This window comes from Cyprinodon variegatus, unplaced genomic scaffold (assembly GCF_000732505.1).
Source record: "Cyprinodon variegatus isolate N-32 unplaced genomic scaffold, C_variegatus-1.0 Scaffold411, whole genome shotgun sequence".
NCBI classification, from domain to species: domain Eukaryota; kingdom Metazoa; phylum Chordata; class Actinopteri; order Cyprinodontiformes; family Cyprinodontidae; genus Cyprinodon; species Cyprinodon variegatus.
The window spans coordinates 281311-293431 of NW_015150864.1; the positions used below are offsets into that span (position 1 = coordinate 281311).

General features: G+C 38.0%; 1 protein-coding gene across 1 annotated transcript in view; it reads left to right on the forward strand.

The window, feature by feature from the left end:
- LOC107093181 (protein SSUH2 homolog) overlaps window positions 1-3443 on the forward strand; it is an 18199-nt gene extending 14756 nt beyond the window's left edge. The window contains exons 7-12 of the mRNA XM_015388049.1: window positions 111-173; window positions 302-381; window positions 1214-1306; window positions 1969-2074; window positions 2301-2408; window positions 2554-3443. Coding sequence (XP_015243535.1) covers window positions 111-173; window positions 302-381; window positions 1214-1306; window positions 1969-2074; window positions 2301-2408; window positions 2554-2694 — 591 coding nt within the window. The 3' untranslated portion in view covers window positions 2695-3443. The remainder of the gene's footprint in view (window positions 1-110; window positions 174-301; window positions 382-1213; window positions 1307-1968; window positions 2075-2300; window positions 2409-2553) is intronic.
- The last annotated feature ends 8678 nt before the right edge of the window (window positions 3444-12121 follow it).

Here is a 12121-nt window from a genome sequence, read left to right on the forward strand (position 1 = left end):
AATGAGAGAGCCACTTATTTTAGTTCAAAGCCTTAATTTATGACTTGCATTCAGAGAGTCTGTGCTTTAAAAAGACTGCAATGCTGCTTTTAACTCCTGTTTCTGTGTAGGAATGTAACCCCTGCCGTGGGGAGGGGAAAATTCCCTGCGAAGACTGCAATGGAAATGGATATGTAAGAAAACATTAAAGGTTTAAATATATTAATAATAACATTTTTTGCTTATAAAATCTATTCTATTTCACTAGATATTTATTTGAAATGCATTCAGATTACTTCTCATAGATGTATTTTGTCTTTAGAAACCATGCAGGATCTGCAATGGCTCTGGAAATAATGACAACCAACGATGTTTGAGCTGTGATGGAACAGGAAAGGACAGGTAGTTTAAATCATAAGCTGGACTGTCTGATAATAAAGATATGCAGTGGGTGTAAATATGTAATTTATCTAACCAAAGTGATCTAGTTTGTTGCTGATGTCACAAATTGATTCAGTCTTAAAACAGAGGAACGAGCTGCCGACCTTCAGCGATGACAAAGAATAACATGTCTATCATGAACATTTCCAGCTGTGATTAGCATCATATTGAAGCAAAAATTTCCTATTTTCCCTATGTTGAATGGAATAATGAAGAAAAAAATTTAATTATTAGTTTAGTTTAGTTATTAGTTTTAGTTAGTTTAGTTTAATTTGTGATGCACTGATCCAAATTACCAAAAATTAACAAGTACATTTTTGTAGATTGGTTTAAAAACAACTCTGAAATCCTAATTTGGTCTCGGGTGTTAGTATGAATATTGTTGTTTGCAGTGTGTTGGTGTTATACATCTACACTGTGCAGTTAAAGGTTACAGTTGGTCTGTTGCTTCTCTTATAAAAAGAAGAATTGATCAATAATTAGATTCTGGAAATCTCCCTTCAAATAAATTAGTTGGATCTAATTCCAATTCCTGCCACGTTGAACGATCATGATGGCATTAAGGGTAGAACTAAAAAAAGCTCTTTCTTCCAGTGATTTAACTCTTCATATAATAGATATTGGACATATTTAAAAGAGAAATTAGAAAAAAGAATTAGAGATAAATTACTAATTTCAGCAAAGGATTTGATGCCTTTTTTTGTCTCGTTCCTCGTGTGTGGAAAAAAATGTGATCTTAAAAATCCTCAATAGTTTGTCTCACCTCTGACTGAGTTTTTATTTTTATTTTAAGTTGTTCCAAGTGCAACGCTGAGGGGAAAAAAAAGTGCAAAACCTGCAATGGGAAAAAACAACTGTTGACCTTTATAAAACTAACAGTGAAGTGGTAAGTTTGCATCAACAAACACGGTTCATTGAGGAAAGGATTTGCATGACAACTTGTGTTTCTGCATAATCACCAAAAAGCTTCAAACATGTTTTATCACTATAAAATTGAATTAGCTGTAACCCAATAGATCATGGGAGGAAGGAGGCCTAAGTCTTCTATGAGGGGATAAAATTTAACCTTAGTATTTTAATAACTTTTCTAACAGCCAAATAATTGGCAATCCTCTTAAAGGGACAGCAAAAGGACAACCTAAAAGGACAACCTAAAGAATGCTTTTGATACTAGTTTCTAATTGAATGTACAGACATTCTGAGGTGTTTGGGTCCACCTCAGATGGGTTTAATGAGATCAAATACCCAGCTTCCTTTAGTTTATAGAACTGCTTCAGATATGCCTGTCGGGAACTTCAGCACCACATGAGCTGGTTAGAAGAAGCCATAAAAAGTTTCCACCCCATCTGTGATTTGATCTTTAAATCCTTTGAAGAGCTAAAGCTTTTCCTTCCATCTTGCTTTCATCTATTACCAAAATAGTTTTATATTTTTTATATTACACACTTCTGGATGTACTATATTTGTGTTTAGCTTATGTGAAGCCTATACCCAATCCGCCTGTCTCGTGAGTTGGATTTGCCTTTTAATTTGCATGCTTTGGTTTAGGACTAACAATAAGGACATCCACGTGGAGGAGCAAAACTGTGGCCTTAACAGTAATAAGATTGAATCTGTGAATGGGAAGGAGTTGTTCACGACCAGCCAGAACAGGGTATTCTCACACATAAACACACACTTACATTGTCAAATGCAATTACTATCTACTTCAGTTAAATTGTGTTATGATAATTGTTTAAATAACAAACTACTTTAGAATATATGACGAATTGTCTTTCTTCGCTTGTGTCAAGTAAATATCATCAAGTTGAAATCACTGAGGAAAGGTAGTCGGTTGAATAATGATGTGAAAGTGTTCCGCTTTGTGTTTTTCCTCACAGGTCTACCCGCTGTATGGGTTCCCAAACCCAGCCATCGCTGAAGCCTCCGACCGTCTGATCAAAGAGCATCAATCCAAGTTTGAGCAGACCACCCGGATCCTGCAGCAGGTTGGATTTTTTTTACTTGACTTGCAAAGGCAGGGCAATGTAGGGACAATTTTAGCCCTAGGCGCTGATCTAAATTTGTCCTTAAAAATTGAGTAAGGCATTTCCGCTTTCTGCAGCAAACAAACCTAATATTTGTGTCTTTCAGAGGCTTACGGTCGAGTTGGTCCCTGTCACTAAGGTGAACTACAAGTGGAAAGATAACATTCACGTCTTCTATGTCTATGGAAATGAGAGGAAAGTCAGTGCCGAAGATTACCCAGAAACCTGCTGCTGTGTCATCCTGTAGACAGAAAAAAAAAACTTGGTTTTCATTCAACTCAAATCTCCCTTATATGCCTTAAATTTAATTTTTTTTTTTCCTTCACCATCTGTTTATAGTAAGGTTTACATTATTACACGGTTCCTTGGTTTCTTTTCACCATTTTATAATGATATTCTATAACCCAAAGGTAAGACTGGATTTGAATTTGCTCTCGAATCAGTTTTCTTTGTCTTTTTTGTCTTTTACCTCAGATATACGATTGTCATTGAACTCTTTTATTATGTCTCAGCTATTACATTGATACCTCATATACATATGATTAAATGGGTCAGTGCCAACAAAAGCCATATTATTCACAACATAATCTTATAGTTACAAAGAACAAAATAAGCCACTGATAAAGTCATTGATATATGCATTTATATACAGTATGTCAGTTTTAGAGCTAGTGCACCATCATTGATGCTTGTTTTGTGTCTGAGCCTCATCATCATTATTCAGTGAAGAGTTTAGTAGAAGAACAGAAATCAGTCAGCTTTATTAGGATTCTCTTAAGTTTAAATACATGTCTTCTTACCTGAAGATCTGTTCTCACTGCAATAGGTGGATTACCTTTATTGAAGACCAACAGTGTTCTGTACAGAATAACATACCTCTTTTCATCACAAAAAATGCCTTGTTTATTAAAAAATATTCAAAAGTGTGTTCTTTAAATAACAAAAATGAAAGAAGGTTTGAAGCCGCAGCAGATTCAGTGTTATGTCTGCTAGGTAGTTTGTTGGCCGTGGCCTTGAACGCAGGGAGGATCCATCATACTCACCTTCTCCCTCACCATATGATGGGGATGAAGTCTGAGGGAGAGCTGGCGGTTCCCTCCTGTGAACCCCCTTTAATACCACAACACTGCCTATACACAATTATACGGTAGCTGTACGTTGGAAACACGTTTAGCGGTCCTCTGGAACACGTCAAATATGTTTATATGTGTTGGAGATACGTTCTTGATAAGCATAAGTTATGCATAAGTTACTCATAGATTTTGGATAAGCTAGAAACCCCAACTTATGAGTGACTTACACTAAACGTATGTTAATGATCAAAAAACTTACCTGTAAGTAGGGCCCATGTATGAGCATATGCTGGCATAAATGGACGTACTTGCCATATGTCGACGTGTGCCAGCGTCCTTCAGCATATTTCACCATGCTCATGGCTTATACAAAACTGACCCATGACTTATCCAACGTATGCAAGAGTTTTTGCCAGATTTTTTGTACTTCAGGCAGATGCTGTCTGAATCGTCAAGGTGTGACAGGGCCTATACCGGTGGTAAGTCTGACACAGTAGAAAAATTGCTAATCTTCTTTTAGAAAGTAAGCTGTATGAGCGATGCAAATAGCAACTTCCAAACAGAGCGTGCACGAGGAGTAAATGGGTCGTGCATGCTCTCACACGTGTTTAATAGGCGTTCCCTCTCGGGAGCGGGTACAGGGTTTTGCATGTGCATATTTTTTTTTTTTAATGGAGGGGGCAGGTCTTTTCAAAGATTTGCAAAAATTCTCCACTATACCTTTAAACATGTAGTGCCCTGTTTAGGCATGTGTTTACCACTGTGGCCTGCCTGTCTGTTTGCATTTTAAAAAATCAGGTTGACTCAATGCTTTTGAGTAATGCCTTTCTCTTTGCAAATCTGTCAATCATTTTGTGAACACAGCATGTACTGTATGTATGGACCTTGTCATTAAGACTGTTGATCATGCCTTGAACGGCTTAAATGCAGCACTGTGACTGACAACTTTTTTTGCCACTAATGTCAAGCTCTTTCTGTTATATATCTTAACAAAAATAAACCAAGCCTTTTTTTTTATTCTGTTAAATCTGTTTCAAACTCACTCATGTACACGTATGTTTCGAATGCCAAAACAATGTATACGTATCAGAAGGAAACATCCTAAAGAAAGAGCGGAATTACAAAAGTTTATTTAAGAAAAACAGATCAAATACCGACGCATATATACTTATAAAATCAGTCCGATCATATTGATGCAGCCATTGATCTACACTTATATTATAGGCTATAAGACAATAACCACAAACTCATCTGTTTGTGTTGTTTTTTTATGGTCTTTGTGAAGCTTGTTGTTCATTTAAGTTCTCTTACAAGGCTTTAGCAGAGCATCTGAATTTGTATTACGGTTAAATCTGTCATGATGGGTTCAGAAAAAGCCCAATATGCAGAACACAACGGAGTCTGATGAAAAGTTTAACAGAGTTTATTGAAGCACAAGCACCTGAAATATAACACTGGGACTGGTTCAGGTCAGGAGGCAGGTTCACTGGAGTCTGTAAAGATGACAGTTTAGTTAGCTCTGGGACTGAAGAGTTTGAGTTTGAGAGTTTCTGAAGAATACCTTGATGAGTCCGGATCTAACTTTGAGAGAGGAACTGTTGGGTCCAGAGACTGTTTAGGAATAGCAGAGTCCAATAACCGCTTCAGCGTCTTACTTCTGACTTGAGGGCATACCTTGGTATGAGTTTCCAGCTCTTAGCCAAGAGCTGCAGGGGAATCCAGAGAAGAGTCTTCAGGTTTGGCTCAGAGGGCAGGCTCGGCAGGTTAAGCTCATCCAGAGCTTCCAAGGGAAACAGGATTCCTGAAAGCAGAGACAAGGAGGTGTTAGAATCTTATCTCAACAGAGATAACTAAGATTCTCAGGTGATAGCTAGGCTCAGGTGCTAACCAAACTGGATCAACACTGCGGCGTTAAGGCAAGGTCTGAAGGCAGGTTATATACAGGAGGATCCTCTAATCACAACACAAACCTCAGGTGTGTTGGAGGCTCAGCTCAGGAGGATCCACGGCGCACTCTGCTGGAGAAAGGTGGTACAGCTCCAGATCCCAACAAAATCAGTCACAGGTGGACTAGTTTTCAGCTGATACCTGAAGGGAGTTTTGAAACCATTTTAAATTCAGAGCATATGATCAAAAGGGACTGAGTAAAAATGTTCAACTAAGATGAGTTAATTATAATGAAGTGCACTGAAAACCGTGTATAAAATTACTTTGACTTCACAATCATGCATTACTTTATGTTGGTGTATTATATACACACATGGAGAAGACTGTTGGTACCCCTCATTTAATGAAAAATGAGGGGTACCAACAATTGTCACTGAAATATCTTAAATCTGACAAAATTACAAAGAAATACAAAGTCTATGAAAATTACCAAATGAAAGTCAGACATTGCTTTTCAACCAAGCTTCAAAATAAAAAAAAAGATTCCCAATGCTACATTAATTGATAACATACTTGCAAGTCTGATAATGTTATGGTTCTCTGGACTTTGAGTTTTTAGTTATCTAACTAATTGTGTTTTGTTGATCATTGCTTCATATCGGCTGATTACCCGTCTTTATTCTGTCTCCCATATATACTCTCCCTGTGCAGTTCTTCAGTGCTGCTTCCTTGTGTTTTCTCCTGACATTTCCTGATTTTTTTTTGTTGATTCTTGGATTTTGTTTCTGTTGCCCTTTGACTGCATTAAACCTATAAGAACTCATCTCTTCTTCAATCATCTCTGCATTTGGGTCCCCAACCAACCTCCACCCTCATATTAACAGATAGAGAGCAACACATTACATGGATTATTAATGAATCATATCTTATACCTTCTAATGGTGTTTGGTTAACGATAACTGTTACAGGATATCAGGTAAGAAAGACACAAGTAAAAAAGAAGAACAGAGGAGTCAATGATTGCATTAAGAGAAGATCAATCGTCGCAATCAGGACTAAATACTCAGATCAAGCTTACTAAACATTCCTATTTTTTTTTATAAAGATCCTTTATAGAGAACTAAAGTATGGAATGACAGTTCCTTCAACACCAGTTTAAAAATAAACTGGTGTTGAAGGAACTGACTGGAACTGGAATAACTGTGGAGAACAGGGTTAGTGGCCAACAACTCAGAGGTGTTGAATGTGCTCTGAATAAAAGCCACTAATCTCAGAAGTTGGGAGTTTGGACTGGCTCTACTGATTGATCCCAGTGACTCTGCTTAGATGATTCAGATCACGGATGGACTGGTCCAGATCTTGCCGGTTCTAGACAGGGCTAAGGCTGGCCGGGGACATGGTGTCAACCAGGGGTCATGCAAAGTAAAGTTGTTTCCAGAGAGGCTAGACAAGAGGGAAATCTGGAATCCAGGCGGGAGACTAGGTAACAGGAGGCACACTGACCAGGCAGAGGTTCTCAGAGAAGCAGGACACAGATCTGAGCTTTGGACTTGGAACATAAACAATTGACAGAACAATCCAGACAGTGGCAAAGGCAAACAGACTTTGTCCAGAGGACAGGCAGGGGGTTAATGTCCAGAGATGAAAAGTCAATAGGAGTATCCAAAAGGGGCAGACTGGAGAAAAGCAGAAATTTGCTGGCTGTTCAACTCACACAAATGGCTTTCAAGAATCTGCCAGTTACCCACCGGGAGAGACAGAAATATATAATGCTCATGTTACATGCAGCAAGTCCTGGTTGTTAAAGCTGCCATACAGTAATTGTAGCAGTGCAGCAGAGGGATCAGGGAGAAAATTCATGGTGCTGATCTCAGCTTTAAAGGCAGGAAGAGACAGAAACAATTACAGCTAATAACTGTATGAATGAAGATGTGTGGAGGCACATGTTATTGTCTATATGCATGCTGATGTGTACATAAATTGATTTATTTGTGCTCTTCTGGGACTTCTAAGAAGTGTAAAAAGTGTCAATTAGCAGTCGAGAAGATTTTTAAGGTCTTTTTTCTCTATGCCCATTGTCAGACATAAGCACTAACTCTTATATATTGTAATAATGTATATAACCTTATTTATACATGTATTTTGTATGTGTTAAATGTGCAATCTTACTGGATTTTTTAACATAAAGTTATTAATTAATTAATTCAGGAAAATCCATGAAAGAACCACTCTCCCCATCTCAGTGCAGTCAGATGGTAATCAAAAGCTTTAATCATATCAACTCTGAGATGTTCTTTTTATCTAGTCATTGAATATTCTGATGCAAATTGACATGATAAACAATGACAAGCTAACAACCTGTTTGGTGCTTCCTCCAGCAGTGAATGGAGTCTGTCTGACTTGAAGACTCTTAGCAGGCTAGATAAACAATGAATGTGCTCCTCAAGCTGAAAGAGAACAGGCTCTATCTTACATGGTCCAAAATTCAACAATGTGCACTGAAGACGTCCCTTGATCACGACAGATTTCCTCACATATATATATATATATATATATATATATTTTTTTTTTTTAAGTTGTTGACTTTTTCCAGATTTTCTAACCATTCAGGATCTCATTTTAAGAAAATAAGGTATTACAGATGTAATGTATATTATAAAATGGGTGGTAAAAAAATTTACTCTTAAGTCAACATTGTCAAGGGTTAGTTTTCCTTTCACACACTTATGGTAGTGATTTTCCAAATGGTCTAGTATGAGGTAGAATTAAACTGCTGTGTAACCAAATAGATAAACATAACTTGTTCAAAAGTATTGCCCATTTTTTCACGCATTCACCTCAACTAATCTGAAGGCATAAATGCTGGTTAACAGTCTATGTTTAAAGAGCCCCTTGTGTCCTTTCAATGTTCTCTCACCAGCCCTAAATATTCAAGAAAAACATCTATAAATACAACCTGGTGCTCTACCAAGGTGTTATCTCTGAGTATTTATTGTAGTAAAAAATATTTCCATCCATCCATCTTCTTCCGCTTATCCGGGGTCAGGTCCCGGGGGTAGTAGCTTCAGTAGGGAGGCCCAGATGTCAGGACTGGGTTGAGGTTTGTGGACCCAAATGCAGAGGTAGGGAGGCAGAGGTGAGTTTTTGTATCCAACAAGAAAAAAGTTAAACAAACCAGCAACCATGGAGACATCAGGGGACAAACAATCATGACGAGGAAGACTCACAGAGACGGAGTTGGAGGAAGTTAGACGAGGAACCAGCACTGAGGAACTGCACAAAGAGTGTATTTATGGGAGACAGAGCAAAGAGAGGACTAACGCGCAGATTGGGAGCAGGTGTGAACATAGCAGACAGGAAAGGAGCTAGGGAAAAAACAGGACATAAGAGGGCAGCAGAGGGCAACAAATGAAAACCTGAAAAATAAACACAACAAAATAAGGAATTAAACCACTAAAACCAGAAAATATGGAGCAAAGTACTTAAAAGAAAACATAACAGAACCAAGACTGGGACACCAGAGGTCCCTCTCCCCAGACACTTGGGCTAGCTCCTCTGGGGGAATCCCAAGGCGTTCCCAGGCCAGCTGAGATACATTGTCCCTCCAGTGTGTCCTGGGTCTCCCCCTGGGCCTCCTCCCGGTGGGACCTGCCGGGAACACCTCACCAGGGAGACGTCCAGGACGCATCCTAATCAGATGCCCGAGCCACCTCAACTGGCTCCTCTCGATGTGGAGGAGCAGCGGCTTTACTCTGAGTCCTCCCCGGATGATTGAGCTCCTCACCCTATCTCTAAGGGAGAGCCCAGACACACTATGAGGAAAATTAATTTCAGCTGCTTGTATCATGACCAAAATTCGAGGTAGAATGATGAGTGTGTAAACAGCAACACCTGAAAAAGTTTAAGCATATTCTAGTGAACTTTGTTTATTTTTAGGTAATCATGAGGCAAACATGAGTTTTCCATACAACTGAAGGGTTGTCAGTTCAAGCCCTGACTAGGGTTTTCAATTTCATTGAACCAATGGGCAAGACACCTCACCATGTAGCATTGTCAGATTTTGGTTATATTCGACATTGCTACATGGTGTAATTTGCTGCAGATTTGTGATTGGAATGTATTGTACCACCATATCCCAAAGGTGTGCTGTCGGACTTATAACTGGCAACTGAAGAGACTATTGGGATACTATAAATGTATTATCCTGCTTGTTTAAGGTGTCACTTTCTTGCATCACACCAGAAAAGAATGGATGATTAACAGGCTTCTATAGCACTTGATTGCAGAGGAGACCTAATTTGAGTCAGGTGTGCTGGAATAGAGACATAGGCAAACATGCAAGGTAGGGTTCCCTGAGCACCATGGCTGGAACTGAAATACTGTACATAGTGCCTGCTGAAAATAGCCACTAGAAGAATGGAACACTGTTGTGATAATGGAATATAATCTGCAAGATTTAGGTATGCAAGTATTTATGTAATGCCTGTATGGTACTGAGGGGCTCACGTTAGCCAAGACATTTTTCTCCAAACCACCAATGTGTTAAAAAGGGTAGTATACTAACATATTTTCATGTTGTTGATGCCCAAATGTGACCCATTTAACCATCTGAAAGTCTATCAGGACTCGCCTGACTCTGACAGGAACATTTTTCTTTGTTATTGTCCAGTTTCTTGACATTGCATACTTTTTAGCCTCTATTACATGTTTTTATCTGGGTTTTATTGTATTTCTAATGCTTCAGCAATCACTAGTGTGTTTGTTAAGGAATTGTTTAGTTTTCCAACACCCTCTTGGTGTGTTTGTTTGCGAAAATGTTAACCTTCCACTCTTATCTCTGGGACATAAAAGGAATTTCTACCAACACAACTGCTGACCCATTAATGTTTTCAGATTATATAGACCATTCCCTCTAAACCAGAGATTTATGTTTGTAAATTCCACAAAATCAACAGTTTCTGAAAGACCATCAGTTATTAACAAACATAAATGATAAGTTCAAAATTGATGATAACTGTGATATTGTGTCTACTTTGGAAGTCGCTGTGGATAAAAGCGTCTGCTAAATGCATAATGTAAACATAAATCAAAGAGAATTGTGATCCTATTTGTACCTAATTCTGGTGCTAATGTGAACATGAGCTATTATTCTTCACAACTTTCATTTTTATAAATGAATTAGGTTACCAAATTTTCCTTGGCTAAATCGTTGTTAATCTTAACATATAAGTAAACTGGTGTTCCTAATAAAATGGGTAGGGATTATTTATATGAAGTGAAATCATTTGTTTTATCACTTGTTTCATTGAATGTTCTATAATTAGAACACCCTGGTTAAGCTTTACCTTAGCCAAGAATCAACATACAAGCAGCTTCTTATGCAATAGACTAGTACATATACATCTGTTTTCCCATGACATTATGTGGGATTATGTCATATTACATAATGTGCTGCATTACTCCTTGACTCCTCCTTGTGGTCCACTAATCTTCAAGACAGTTTGTTTGAGATTAAAAAGAAGATCCTCTACTTTTCCTCATATGTGAGGTGAAACCTGAAATCAGACATTGTGGTCAAAGTAAAAGAGAGAATGTTTAGGGAACTGTGGGTCCAAATGCAACCAGTAAAAAATGAATAGCTCAGCATATCAGCAAAAACCAAAAAACAAAACAAAAGCCCCATAGTGATTGTTATCTGATACTCTGGGATCTGGATGAGTTGGCACACTTTATGGAACTGTAACTTTTGTTCCTTATCTGAGCCTAAGGAAAATGTCCCGTAATCAGTTTGGGAACTGAGGCTCAAATAAACGTGTTTTATTTGACAAGACTGTGATCTGAAATAAACAAACCAATCTAATTTTGAATGGTTAAACAAATATGCTGCTTAGCTTGAAAGAAAGTGACTTAATTAAACAATTCTGCAAAGAAAAGCGGGCAAAAAAAAAGCTCCACAAACAGATGTTAGACATCTAGTATAATTAGACAACAAAATGGGAGACAAAGTATGATTTTTAGTTGTTTTATAAAGGCTTGAAAAGCATAAACATCTCAGAAGGACAGTTCAAGGGGAATCTCATACTATCTGCTTGATATGTTCTTCCATTCAGTCAGCAACCACACACTTTCAGCATATCTCTTCCATGATAATGACTGCTTCGTCTATGGCAGTTAGTTGATATAAAGCAGAATACACCACTTAAGTTTCACAGGGGAGTGAAAATCGTTTGGAAGTTAAACACATCAGCATCCTGAAAGAAACCTCAACAATGTGATAGATGTATTTGGACCAAAGTTTGTACAGAAAATTTACATTGTTTTTTTTTTACTATGGAAGAGGATTAGCGCCTTTGAAAATGTTTTTAAAAAGTTACATTTTATTTCAGTATAATATGAAAAAAAATTAGAATTCTGACATTAATCTCAGAATTCTGACTGAATTCGGACAGCCAACAATCATGTTAGCATCAAGCCATAGCCATATCTGTTTTAAAGACTAAACTAGCTCTCTTGTTTTAATCACCTTCTGCTCTTCCATTAATGAAATAGCATCACTGGGGACCCCTCGGCCACATAAAAAGTCGCCTAATTCTGTCATTTTCCACCATTGTGTTACTAGCCCTCTCAAACAACTCACATCTTTGTCAGGGAAGCTGATTGCTCCCACATCTCTCCATGATGCCCATCTACATTAAGATCCAGAATTCTAATATT